The sequence below is a fragment of the Phocoena sinus genome, chromosome 8 (genome assembly GCF_008692025.1).
Source record: "Phocoena sinus isolate mPhoSin1 chromosome 8, mPhoSin1.pri, whole genome shotgun sequence".
NCBI lineage: Eukaryota > Metazoa > Chordata > Mammalia > Artiodactyla > Phocoenidae > Phocoena > Phocoena sinus.
This window is the reverse complement of record NC_045770.1, coordinates 85,005,995-85,020,961: the sequence shown is the minus strand read 5'-3', so window position 1 is coordinate 85,020,961 and position 14,967 is coordinate 85,005,995. Positions and strand designations below refer to the sequence as shown.

Below are 14,967 nucleotides of genomic sequence, written 5' to 3'. Positions count from 1 at the left end.
AGCAGCTAAGGGATTATGGGACTCTCCAACTAGATCACTAACTCTTTCAAAACTAGTAACAGTTTGGCACCTGCATCAAAGTTAATGATTGGGTAAAAAGATGAAGGAAGCTAGAATGTATGGAAATTTTTATAGAAATGGTATTTTAAGAGGTATGCTCAACATGGAGGGGGAAAGTAGAGAATATTAAAAAAACACCTGGCCTAAAAGAGAAATTTTATGGGTAGAAAGTCATTGGAAGAGGATAAGATTAAAGTTAACGATAACATCTAATTTAATAATTAATATTAAATGACTTTTAGGGTCGTCTCAGCAACATTTAAGTCACTAAATTAACTACCTCTCGTATCCCCTTTTATACAGAAAGCTAAATCTTAGAAATCAGGCATTTTGCTACAAGTTATGTGTGCTTTAAAATGTTCTGTTTTCTATTTTTTTTCATGTTTGAAAGTTAAATAGTATAACATTTAAATAAAAATATAAGCCAGACAAAATATATGTAACCACTGTTAATTCTAACATTTTCTACTAAAATATGAGTTGAGTATATATATATATATCTCTAATAAGGGAGATGCTATGAAACTTTCAAATAATAGTGAAGAAGATAACAATTACCCAAAAAAGAATCTTGATATTAAAAACCAATAGCAAACAACACTGTCTAGTAGCTTAGAGAGACTAATGAACACACCTGAAAACTACCATGAAAAGTGTGTAGTGAGGTGATTTGCTGGATTTTATTGAGAGTCATTTCAATAATGTTAAGCTAGACTTTTAGCACCACCAAAAACAGCTAAAAATACTAAAGAGGGTTAGGGTGACTGAGGTACTTAAGACCAGTAAAGGTTGTTGGTTCGAGACCAGTAGCTATGATGACTTTTATTCCTTGGGAGAGGCTGACATTTCAGCTGTCATCACCCAAGTGATGTCTGTCACCCAAGCAAAGCACTATTATTTAAATGGACACAGTCCAGCCCTTTATATATCTATAATATAAAAATGGTACCAAAAAAATTCTCCCAAAAGGTTTTCAGGCCTGTGGATTATACCCTTGTTTATGAAAACACTTTAAAAATCAAGTTCTGTTTTGAGTCCTGAATTTAAATTCCGTCAGATCCAAGGTTTTGCCAATTTATTCTAAAAGGAGTCTCACATGTATTGTATTATATACCTGGGAAAATGCATTCCTGTAAGTCTATTATTTTTCCTTACATTCTACCAATTCTACTGGGTTATCACGACAGTTCTATTACCTGGTCATACTCCAAGGCTCCTGGGTAGAGAGGCCATCCAAGGAATAATTCTGCAATCACGCATCCCAGTGACCACATGTCTATGGCTTCACAAAATGGCAACCCCAATATAATCTCTGGAGCTCTGAAATTAAAAAAAAAATAATAATAATCAATCAATCAGCAGTTTTCTTTTAAAATTATCCGATTCATCTGATATTCTAAGAGAAGTTTGTAAAATGAGAGCGAAATCATCTACTATTTATAGTAATTCTTCATTTTCCAGAACGTGTAGAAACCTAGCCATAATCCTGAATTAAACTTCAAGGGGTGCTATGAGTACAACATTGCTATGATAAAATATCTATACTTAATCCAAGTTTTACTAACATGACAGTAAAAAAAGGAAAAGCATAGATCTTGTTTTTGAGACTACAGGAGATTAGAAATAACACACTAGAAAGAGAACTGACAGGGCTTCCCTGGTGGCGCAGTGGTTGAGAGTCCGCCTGCCGATGCAGGGGACACGGGTTCGTGCCCCGGTCTGGGAGGATCCCACATGCCGCGGAGCGGCTGGGCCCGTGAGCCATGGCCGCTGGGCCTGCGCGTCCGGAGCCTGTCCTCCGCAACGGGAGAGGCCACAGCAGTGAGAGGCCCGCTTAACGCATAAAAAAAAAAAAAAAAAAAAAAAAAAAAAGAAAGAGAACTGACAAATTAAAAATACATGCACCATGACACCAACAGAACTTAAAGCCAGACACCAGAAGATAAGACCCAAACAAAACAAAACAAAACCCCAAAGGCTAACCATCGATCTAGACGTGGGTATTACTTCAGAAGATAATAATAAAAACTGGGCTATTTGTTATCCAAAACAGATAAGACCAAGTTCAATATATTCGGCCTTAAAAGGCAGAAAAGTACAGGATACATCAAAACAGTTAAAAAAGCATTTTACCACTTGAAGAACTTTGATTATTTGGAAAATTATTTCATGAAAGATACAATTCCCCGATAAATTGTGTTGCTACTTCACATGACTTTTCCATAAGAAAATTAACATTCTAAGAGTTCTCTAAATACAAAGTCATACAATCATAGTTATCCTGCACAGTCTCAAACTTACAGAGAAGTTATAAGAACAGTACAATGAATACTTTTTCCTAACCCACTTGAGAGTAATTTGCCAAATAATGGCATGTTTCGTATTTCCTACAAACAAGAATATTCTCCTACATAATCACAATACAATCATCAAAATCAGGAAACAAATACTGATACATCTCCACCATCTAAGCCTCGGACTGCGAGTTTCGCCAATTACACTGATAACGTCCTTTATGAAAAAGAATCCAATTCCCAATCGTGCACTGCATTTAGCTGTCATATCCCTTTCAGTCTTTTCCAATATCGAATAGTCCCTCAAGTCTTTCCTTGACTGCTATGACCCTGGCATAAGATATTACAGGTCAGTTGTTTGTTGAATGTCCCTCAGTATGGGTCTGTCTGATGTTTTCTTGTAATTAGATGAAGGTTATAGATCTTTGGGAGAAATGTTTAAAAAGTGATGGGGTTTTTTTCTCATTATATGCTATCAGGTGTTACGAAATTTTGATTTGCTCCACTACTGATAATATTCACTCTGACTACTTAACATGGTATCTGCTAGATTTCTCCACTATCAAGTTTCTCCTTTCCCCTCTGTAATGAAGCATTTTGTGGAGTTTCAATTTGAGACTGTACAAATAATCCAATTTCAATTTATTCATGTATTTACCTATGTAAGTATAATGGATTCCTATTTTATTCAATGGGTTATAATCCATTACTATAATTACTTATTTTGATGCTCTAATTTTCCCAGACTTGACCAGTCAGAACTCCCTCAATGAGCTATGGGTCCTCATTACTATTGGGATGGCACTGTTCCCAGGATCTCTCAGTGTATATTTTATACAGTTTTAAAAAATAAGCCTTCTGCTCATTTTTTTTAACTGAGAGTGCTGATTGTCACTATCTCCTAATGTGGTGGTTCTCAATCTTGGCTGCACATTACAATCCCTTTGTCCTGGCCACACCCCATACCAATTAAATCAGAAACTCTGGGGATGGGAGGTAGGCAGCAGTAGTTTTTAAAGCTCCCCAGGTGATTCCAATACATGGCCAAAGTGAAGAACCAAAGCACTAGACTCAATGGGAAAACTATTCCATGTCCTCCCTACAGCTCTTCTGATCAGAGTAAGTTCAAAGGATAATAAACAAATTGTTTTCTACCATAGATTTGGGATCTGTCCAGGGACTCTCTACTCCTAAACACCTCTGCTATAATTAATACTTAAGATTCAGCAGGCTCTTAATGCACAAGTACTTGTGAAAAACAAGTAAGTGTCATGGGGAGATATTATGAGGCATAAAAGAACCTTAAAACATAGTTATAAAAGTTCTTCATTCTTTTGACAAAATACTCAGCAAGTGTGTAGATGTACACACGAGTTATATTCAGCTATAAGCAAATGCTAAACTGTATTGTAAAAAGAGAAAAAAATAGGTTACACTAAATTATCAATCTTATGTATTCACAATATAGAGAGATATTATCCTTTTTTGTTCACTATTTTATACACAGAACATAGCAGAGAATATGCACTCAGTAAACATTTCTCGGATAAGTCATGCCAACACAGGTTGATTCACACAAAGGAAAGAAAGCATCAGTGTGAAATGTGGGTTTGAACTAGGCCTCAAAGAACAGAAGTCTAGGCAGAAAGAGAAATGGACACAAGAGTTTATAAAGGGTATATACTAATCTGTACTTTAAAAGGTTCAAAGCAAAAGGCAGCCTGTTTCAAAAGTATGGAGTAAATGAGATTCACTAGTGATACTTAATCATGTACTACTTTGAATCCTGAAGACTTATTAATAAGACTGAGCTATAGCTGTGTATAAGGGCTTTATGATTATTTTGAAATAATTAATATAAAAAATTCATGGGTCTTGAAACTGGCTACCGTAGAAAACTTCAACATTGCATTTGAATGAAAGAAAATTAACAAAATGATAGTATCTAGGATATTCAACTTAAAGAGACCAAAATTATTTGAAATCTGGTTAACAATTAAGAAGAGTTTCTGTCAACTAGACAAAGAGTGATGAATTCCTTCTGCCATTTGTTACCATTTAATGAATGAGCCAAGTTTCTAGGTGACAGTAACAAGAATATAGAGACTTTTTCAAACTCTTGACTAGGAATTGTATAAAACCACTTCAAATACAAATCTAACATTCAAAAGTTGTATTTATGTAAGCAAACTCAACTTTCTCATTTTAAAAAATGAAAGAGGGGCTTCCCTGGTGGCGCAGTGGTTGAGAGTCCGCCTGCCGATGCAGGGGACACGGGTTCGTGCCCCGGTCTGGGAAGATCCCACATGCCGCGGAGCGGCTGGGCCCATGAGCCATGGCCGCTGAGCCTGCGCGTCCGGAGCCTGTCCTCCGCAACGGGAGAGGCCACAACAGTGAGAGGCCCGCGTAACGCATAAAAAAAAAAAAAAAAAAAAAAAAAAAAAAAAAAAAAAAAAAAAAAAATGAAAGAATTTTAACTGCAAGTTTTATACAAATTCATTATGTATTATTGCATCAGTTTAAGTCCTCTGAGAAGCAGATAAGATGTGCAAGAAATTTCTTCGGAAAAATGTCTCTTAAGGATACACAGGGACAGGAAGAAGGAATAGGTGAAGAGAGCTTCAGACCTTGAGCAGTTCTGACACCTGTGAAAGAAGTGCAAAGGAATAATTGGGTGGAAAGAACCTCCAACAGCAGTGCTGTTAAGAGAAAATCTTGACAGGGTCAATGGGGTGTCCCCAAGGCAAAAATTATCTGCTAGGCTAGTTCCCCATCAAACTAGAACCGTGCAGCTCTAGGACCCCCACTGTGTTTGGTCACTGGCTGAGAGCAGCCCAGCAGCAAAGGGGCCTCTGCTGAGCACTGATGCATTACCTAAAGGCACAACAGCTGGAGGCTGTCAGTTAACTGCTCTTCACAGGAGGTTCTCTTGAAGTGGATCCGAATGGCACAATTCCAAGGCTGCCACAACTATCTTCCCAAAAGCTTTTGTATTTTATTTTATAATACTACATATCATAAAGAAAATGTAATAAATTTCTTCACCAAGTCTGAGTCAAATGTGCCTAAATTCTCTCCAGTTTACCGTGGCATGCCATAAAACATTATATTTTCTATATGTATCATCACATGTAAAAAGGTAGGAAAGCAATACCATTAAGCATTTACAATCTGGATGAAACTGCCAGAGCTGTCAGAGCTCTGCTGGCCAGTCTTACAATAAAATAAACTTTTAAAATCAAATTATGCACTAAAGAATAATATATCCATCTGTCAGTAATGAATAAAGCTTAGTTTTCTGGTTGTATCTTAATTGGCTCTCAAATTATTCCTCTGGGCTAAATATACTTTTGTATATAAATGATCACAGCAGAAATTCTAATTTATGGACCACTCTTAAAATAAATCTTTTGTTCTACACCTAAAGGAAATTCTTCTACTTCTTTTCTCATCTAACTTAACTCCCCTCTGAGCAGCTATAACGTGGTGGTGCTAAGGATATAGCAGGGAACAGATATCATTTGTACTTTTGTAGACAGGCAAGGCTTGTCTCCATTGGACGGAGAGTATAACTAAACCTGTTGTTCACCACTCTATAAATAATAACTCACAATTAGAAGGCAAGTGTCAAATCCACAAACCAACTCAAAAATTTAGGTTATATGGTAACAAAGGCAATCTATATATAAAATGCCATGTTTCCTTTTTTTGCCATGTGCCTTTAATAAAATTTATCAATATTCATTAAGACCAAATCTTTTTTTACTTTTCTAAAACCTTGAAACACTGATATAACATACAGGTAAAGTGAAGAAGCTAAAAAAAATTTTTTTTTAAGTGGGTAAACTGAACTCTGAATGGTTTGTGGGTCTTTTGCTAGAGAACTCAAAAAGAATGTTAGCAGTAGATGGTTCAATTAAGAATAGTGAAATACCATCACTCAGAGAAGAAGATAACTATTAGTGGAGTTACTTTATTTCATTTTTATTTACTTTTTTAAGCTGAAAATTCAATTACTGTCAGAGAAACCTAGTCGTGTTAGGAAAAGGGATGTCTCAGTTCAGGAACTCAATATGTCAAGTTCTAGGAACAATTATATTCTTATAAGAGAAAGATGCCCTGGGTTATCCCTGCAAACGCCATTAAACTATGAACTCATGTGATGATTTCACGGCCATCAAGAAAACAGTGATCATAATATGACTCCTAACTTATTTTTTCATATACAGAGAATGCTTAGGCCAACTTGATTATTTAGTCTGCCTAACGTTTCTCATTAAAGTTAATAAACTAGCATAATGCTGATACATTTCAGTTTCTTGAGAATCTAGTGACAGAACCCAGGTCTGGTCAAGTCTAGGACACTGATCAAATAATTTCTGAAATGACAAAACTAAGGGCCAGATTCTGATGATTCTGTCAGAAATGTCACTCAGTAAAAATGAAAGGTACAGCTATCCAGGCTTCTCTTGATGATACTCCTCTACATACAAGTGTATAGCTACATGCTTCTCTCTACTTTTGACAAGAAGAAGATACCAGAAAGAATGTGTGAGCCCCACGATTGAGATAAGGTTCAAACGTTTGGAAATTGTCTATTACTACAAATCTACAGCATAAATAGGTAGATGGTGAAGTATTTTAAGAATGCAAAGTTTGGTACCAAGAAAGAAAGCAACCCCACTTCAGTGGATCAGTACTTGGACATATGTAAGCACTACCGAGTGGGTGTGTGTCTTTCAAAACCAGGAAATGTTGCCCTGAGTCAGAATGGGTCAATTTTCCTTTCATACACTCCCTGTTGATCAGTGAGGGACTTTCTATTTTTATGAAGTTGTAAACATAATTACAAACCCTAGGGTCAATCAGGAACTAAGTCTGAATGGTCAGTAGAAAAGTAGAACACAAGTGATGGGAGTTACCTGTTACATTACTGTTCAAATAGGTATGCACGCACAGGTCAAGGATGAGCGGCCACGAGAATAAACACAACAAAGTTGAAACCTGTGTGCGCACGCGTGTGTGTGTGTGTGTTACTCATAGGTGGATGTTATCCATGGATGTGCACTATGGCACTGCAGGATCTGTGGTTACTGAGTCCCTAGAGGTGGAAGCGCAGATATAGGGCCCTGACTGTGAAGTTATCCATGGATTTTCACAGTGCGTGGGGTCACTGTTTGCAGATGACATGATACTATACATAGAGAATCCCAAAGATGCTACCAGAAAACTACTAGAACTAATCAATGAATTTGGTAAAGTAGCAGGATACAAAATTAATGCACAGAAATCTCTGGCATTCCTGTACACTAATGATGAAAAATCTGAAAGTGAAATTAAGAAAACACTCCCACTTACCACTGCAACAAAAAGAATAAAATATCTAGGAATAAACCTACCTAAGGAGACAAAAGACCTGTATGCAGAAAATTATAAGACACTGATGAAAGAAATTAAAGATGATACAAATAGATGGAGAGATATACCATGTTCTTGGATTGGAAGAATCAATACTGTGAAAATGACTCTACTACCCAAAGCAATCTACAGATTCAATGCAATCCCTATCAAACTACCACTGGCATTTTTCACAGAACTAGAACAAAAAATTTCACAATTTGTACGGAAACACAAAAGACCCCGAATAGCCAAAGCAATCTTGAGAACAAAAAATGGAGCTGGAGGAATCAGGGTCCCTGACTTCAGACTATACTACAAAGCTTCAGTAACCAAGACAGTATGGTACTGGCACAAAAACAGAGATATAGATCAATGGAACAGGATAGAAAGCCCAGAGATAAACCCACGCACATATGGTCACCTTATCTTTGATAAAGGAGGCAAGAATATACAGTGGAGAAAAGACAGCCTCTTCAATAAGTGGTGCTGGGAAAACTGGACAGGTACATATAAAAGTATGAGATTACAACACTCCCTAACACCATACACAAAAATAAGCTCAAAATGGATTAAAGGGGCTTCCCTGGTGGCGCAGTGGTTGAGAGTCTGCCTGCCGATGCAGGGGACACGGGTTCGTGCCCTGGTCCGGGAAGATCCCACATGCCGCAGAGCGGCTGGGCCCGTGAGCCATGGCCACTGAGCCTGCACGTCTGGAGCCTGTGCTCCGCAACGGGAGAGGTCACGACAGTGAGAGGCCTGCGTACCGCAAAAAAAAAAAAAAAAGGATTAAAGACCTAAATGTAAGCCCAGAAACTATCAAACTCTTAGAGGAAAACATAGGCAGAACACTCTAGGATATAAATCACAGCAAGATCCTTTTTGACCCACTTCCTAAAGAAATGGAAATAAAAACAAAAATAAACTAATGGGACCTAATGAAACTTAAAAGCTTTTGCACAGCAAAGGAAACCATAAACAAGACGAAAAGACAACCCTCAGAATGGGAGAAAATGTTTGCAAATGAAGCAACTGACAAAGGATTAATCTCCAATATTTACAAACAGCTCATGCAGTTCAATAACAAAAAAAAAACAACCCCATCCAAAAATGGGCAGAAGACCTAAATAGACATTTCTCCAAAGAAGATATACAGATTGCCAGCACAACACATGAAAGAATGCTCAACATCATTAATCATTAGAGAAATGCAAATCAAAACTACAATGAAGTATCATCTCACACTGGTCAGAATGGCCATCATCAAAAAATCTAGAAACAATATATGCTGGAGAGGGTGTGGAGAAAAGGGAACACTCTTGCACTGCTGGTGGGAATGTAAATTGATACAGCCACTATGGAGAACAGTATGGAGGTTCCTTAAAATACTACAAATAGAACTACCATACGACCCAGCAATCCCACTACTGGGCATATACCCTGAGAAAACCATAATTCAAAAAGAGTCATGTACCATAATGTTCATTGCAGCTCTATTTACAATAGCCAGGAGATGGAAGCAACCTAAGTGTCCATCATCAGATGAATGGATAAAGAAGATGTGGCACATATATATACAATGGAATATTACTCAGCCATAAAAAGAATCGAAATTGAGTTATTTGTAGTGAGGTGGATGGACCTAGAGTCTGTCATACAGAGTGAAGTAAGTCAGAAAGAGAAAAATACCGTATGCTAACACATATATATGGAATCTAAGAAAAAAAAAAGGTCATGAAGAACCTAGGGGTAAGACGGGAATAAAGACACAGACCTACTAGAGAATGGACTTGAGGATATGGAGAGGGGGAAGTGTAAGCTGTGACAAAGTGAGAGAGTGGCATGGACATATATACGCTACCAAACGTAAAACAGATAGCTAGTGGGAAGCAGCCGCATAGCACAGGGAGATCAGCTCGGTGCTTTGTGACCACTTAGAGGGGTGGGATAGGGAGGGTGGGAGGGAGGGAGATGCAAGAGGGAAGAGATATGGGAACATATGTATATGTATAACTGATTCACTTTGTTATAAAGCAGAAACTAACACACCATTGTAAAGCAATTATACTCCAATAAAGATGTTTTAAAAAAAAGAAGATACCAGAGAAATGCAGCACAAACTTGGAAAAGGTAAATAAATGGTAAACTCAATAAAGATAAAAATAATAAAATCAGAACAGTCTTCTCTTGAGGTAGGTGATGCAGAAGGCATTTCTTATAATAACAGTTTTATTAAGACATAATTCACATACCATACAATTCACCCATTCAAATGGTACAATCAATGGTTTTTAGTATATTCACAGAATTATGCAACCATTAACGCAATCCATTTTAGAACATTTTCATCACCATCAAAAGGAACCCTATATCCATTACCAGTCACTCCCCATTTCTCCCAAACTCCTCCATCCCTAGGCCACCACAAATCTACTTTGTCGTTTTAGTTCTGTCTCTCTTTTTTTTGTCTCTTTTTCGTCTTTTTTTTTGTTTGTTTTTTGTCTCTTTAGATCTGCCTGTTCTGGACATGTCATACAAATGGAATGGCACAACATGTGATCTCTCACTTGGGGGTCAACCACAGGTCATGGGTAAATTCTGGGGTAAAAACATTCATAAGAATGTTTTGCTATAGTGGTACTTAAAAATCTCTGCAGAATGTTCTGGGAAGACAAATCTTGGGAGTCTGGTAAGGAAGCACTGACTTCAAATAATGCAAATCATCTAAATAGAGCTAGATTTTAAACACTCAACAGACCAATCACTCTAATAGCAAGTAATTTACCTGAGCCTTAGTATTTTCTTTTTTTTTTTTTTGCATTACGCGGGCCTCTCACTGCTGTGGCCTCTCCCGTTGCGGAGCACAGGTTCTGGACGCGCAGGCTCAGCGGCCATGGCTCACGGGCCCAGCCGCTCCGCGGCATATGGGATCTTCCCGGACCGGGGCACGAACCTGCGTCCCCTGCATCGGCAGGCGGACTCTCAACCACTGCACCACCGGGGAAGGCCCAGTATTTTCATTTTTAAAATGGGGTTTTACTGATGTAGCATGCTCTGAAAATTATCCAAAGGACTAAGTAAAAGAATCTATGTAAAATGTAAAACAGTATATACATTCTCTTAATTTATTCATACTCCCACTGTCCTAATTCACACCTCCTCTCTTCTCAAACCATCACCTCCTCCCTCATCCTCACTCCTGACTCTTGTCCTTGCATCCAACTTTACTGGGGGCAGGGGGGGATTTGAAAGAAACTTCCACATTCTCGCCACCACATCTACTAGCCCACTTGCATCTGTCAGTGCTTCTATCTAAGGCACCCATGCTCACTTACTGAAGTACATCACTCGACCAATTTCCCACTCTTTCTCATCACCAACCTCTCTTTCCCTCTCCCTCCTTCTCTCTACATATATATATAACTATCCCATATCTCCCATTTTGAAAAAAAAAAGAAAAAGAAAACACTTTCTTGTTTATATACTCTCCTTCAGCCATCACCCATTTCTCTATTCCCCCTTACACCAGTCCTTCTTGAAAGCACTGTTAAGAAAAGCTGCCTCCAATTCTGCCCCTTTCTTGAACTCACTCTAATCAGGCTTTCATTACCCCATCATTCCACCAAAATAGCTCTTGTCAAAGTCACCATCAGCCACTGCATTGCCACATCCTTGATTTATTTGACTTGCAGCATTTGACACAGTTGATTGTGTTCTCCTGCTTTAAACAGTATGCAACTGACTGCCAGGGCACCACTCTACTCTCCTCTTTACCTCACCTGCAGTCCCTTCTCAGATTCCTTTCCAGTTCCATCGCATTTCCACAACCTTTAAATTCTGGGGTGCCCCAAGGCTCAGTCTTTGGATGCCTATCTTCTCTAACTACATTCACTTCCCTTAGGTGATCTCATCCAATCACACAGTTTTAAATACCACCTCTATTCTTAAAACCCAAATGTGTATCTCCAACCCAGACCTCTCTCCCCAACTCCAGACTTACGTATCCAACTGTCTACTCAACATCTCTTACTGAGTGTCAACTAGATATCTCAAACCGAACATGTTCAAAACATGTTCATAATTCCCTCCAACCCACTCCTCCTCCAGCCTTCCCCATCTCAGGAATGACAACTCTATCCTCCTAGTTTCTCAGGCCCATAATTTGTGTGAGAATCAAATTTGACTCTCCTCTTTCTCTCACTTCCCACACATTTATCGGCAAATCCCATTGACTTTATCTGCAAAAGAGATCCAGAATTTGACCATTTTGCTTTACCTTTACTGCTACAACCCCAGTCCAAGCCACCAGCATCTCTCGTTGCATGCTCCCCAACTGTTCTTGCTTCTGCCCCGTCCTCTACTATCTACTCTCAACTTAGCAACCAGAGTGATCCATTTAGTACACAAGTCAGACCGCATCACTCTTCTGCTCAAAACCTCCCAAGAGCTTCTTCCCATCTCACAGTAAAGTCAGATTCCTCACAATGGCCTCCAAGGTCATACGTGATTCAGCCCGCAGGCGTATCTAGTATTTCCCACCATCATCCCATTTGTTTGCTCTCATCCACCTACACTGGCCTCTTTACTGTCTCTAACCATAGTTGCCACCTCAAAACCTTTACATTTATCTAGAAGAAGGTTCCAGGCAGAGGGAACAGCAGGACTTGATCCCCTCACTCTTACTTTGTGTTTCTGCCCAAACATCTTATTAGAAAGGCATTCCCTGACCACCTTATACAGAAGGGTAAACCCCCACCAGCACATATACTTACCTCTCCTCCTTTATCCTGCTTTAGTGTTCTCTATAGCACTTGCCACCAACTGATATATATGTTTGCTTATTATCTGTTTTCCCCTCCCCCGTTAAATATAAAACCCGTGAGGGAAAGAGCTTTAATTCTTTCAATGCTATATTCCCAGCACTGAGAACACTGTCTGGCATATAGTAGGCATTCACTCATTAATTTGTTCACTGAATTGATCAACCAGTGGAAGCTGTTAGCGTTCTGCTGTGAATAGCTTTGTTAACTCAAACACATAAGCCAAACAAGTATCAACCAAGACCTGTTTTATATGCTAGCCACTTTACATTTGGGACAGTTGAATTATCTTGACTATTAAATAAAAATCAACACCATTTCCTGAGTTTTAACAATGGCCAGGCATCACAGAAATAACTTTTAACACATCAGCTCATTTAAATAAAATGTTCTAAAAACAGATTTCAGCACTGTTGTTCTGTTCCGAGATCAAAAATGCTGGTAAACAAAATGTTCCACGTAAAACAGAAGAACCCCTCAATTGAGTACAGTCAGTCCACAAAATCATGAGAAATAATAAATCGTTTTTGAAGCAACTAAGTTTTGGAGTTGTCACACAACAACAGATAACTAATACACTACCCAAAGTTAGCCAGAGAGGGATGGAAATGAGATTTCAAATGCCTTATTCCAAAAGCCTTTCTCTACACCATACCATCTCAATTATAAAATCGTGTAACTGAAAGAAACACAGAAAGCCAAACTAACAGAAAACCTAGAAACTGACACCGAAGGTATTTTTTAACAATTCAATTAAAGTTATGTTCTAGTTTTATTTTCCACAGAATAAGAAAATACTAACTGACCTAATAGTTCTATGCCTTTTTTGAGGTCAACTGGTCTTTAGCTCTCTAGGACAATCAAATGAAAAAAATATTTCACTGCCATTTTTTAAACCTATTTTTCATTCTGTATAAATCTTTTAAAATAAATATAATAACAGCAGTAACAACAAGCAGTTACCCAGCACTATGAACCAGGCAATGCTCTAAGCACTTTATAAATATTAACCCATTTGATATTCATACCAATCCTTTTAATAGATAAAGAAACAGACACAAGGATAAGCAACTTGCCTAAGGGTCATACAGCTAGTGTGATGAGCAGCTGGGATTTAAAGCCAGGTTTTATGGCTTCAGGATCAATGCTTTAACTACTACGTGTTAAAATAAATAATTCCTAGGATTACTAAAACTATCAGACTTTTATCTTACTAGAAGTCCTCCCACTGAGATGCTATACTTATCATTAATGTGTTCTTTTCTCTTTCAACATATCACCTTTGATTTTTAGACTAACCAGGAAATGTGAGATATACACTTATGTTAAAAGAACTATAGTTGACATTTTACTAAGTCCTTTCCTGATCTTTAAGCATTTACTCATCTTAACCATAAATAATCTTCCATGTTAAATACACAGACATCTGCTGGATACTTCTCAGTTAAAATATGGCTCTTATTTTGGCAGATACTGTGTTCCAAAAGATGACTACAACAACCTTTTACAAAAGCAATTAGGAAATAAGTTCAATAGTGGATGTGATCATCCAGTAGGTGTGATTACTAATAAATATAACGTCAGGCACTCAATAAATTCTTACAAGGCAAAGCCCTTTACTTAGCAAAAGACAGCAAAGACCTAAAGTGGTTATAAAATGCAGGCCCTAATAAACATGTGTTTATACAAGCACAGCAAATCTAGCAAAGGATACACACCCAAGTTTTATCAGCAATTATCTCTGAGGAATCAACCTGGAAAGGAGAGAGAAGTATACATTTCCATAATATTTGTTACTAAAACAAGCATCTTATACAATACAATAAAAGACTAATGTTTAAAATTTTTCAGTCACCTAAATTTTATAGGAATTTCGTGTTTTCTTCTAATACTATTACTATTAAACTACATAATCAGTGTTAACTCAATTTTTAAATTTCCTTTTATTACCAGGAACAATTGCCTACTGAGAATCTCTGATGCTGGGAGGGAAGGAATACTGGAAGTATTCCTGAGAGGCTCTACACTGTCTGCAGGGGCTATCACGAGGGAGACTCCTCTAAGTACAACAGGGGAACTGGAATACCTCCAAGAATCTTCCAAATCATAATGCAACTAAAATCTATGAAAATATGAAAGAACATTTGTACAACTGGAACTTTAAAGAAGGATGACTGTTAAAATATACTAGGGAGTTTACTTCCAGCTTAATCAGCACTTGTTTAAATATCCTGCAGAATGGTGCTTTTTAAAAAAGCAATTCAACACTCTCAGAAAGGCAAATAAATTTCAAAAGAGCCAATCAATCACTTCTAGAAATATTTTCTTTTTGAAGTCACGAGTGTTTACCATGATAAGAAACTTGTTGCTGTAGGCAATAACAACGCTACAGAATA

The 14,967-nt window shown here is 37.8% G+C and overlaps 1 protein-coding gene across 4 annotated transcripts in view; it reads right to left on the bottom strand.

The window, feature by feature from the left end:
- HIPK3 (homeodomain interacting protein kinase 3) overlaps positions 1-14,967 on the bottom strand; it is a 97,494-nt gene that overhangs the window by 24,871 nt on the left and 57,656 nt on the right. For all 4 annotated transcript variants that reach the window (XM_032638918.1, XM_032638921.1, XM_032638922.1 and 1 more), the window contains exon 3: positions 1,257-1,380. In XM_032638918.1, the coding sequence (XP_032494809.1) occupies positions 1,257-1,380 (124 nt within the window). The remainder of the gene's footprint in view (positions 1-1,256; positions 1,381-14,967) is intronic.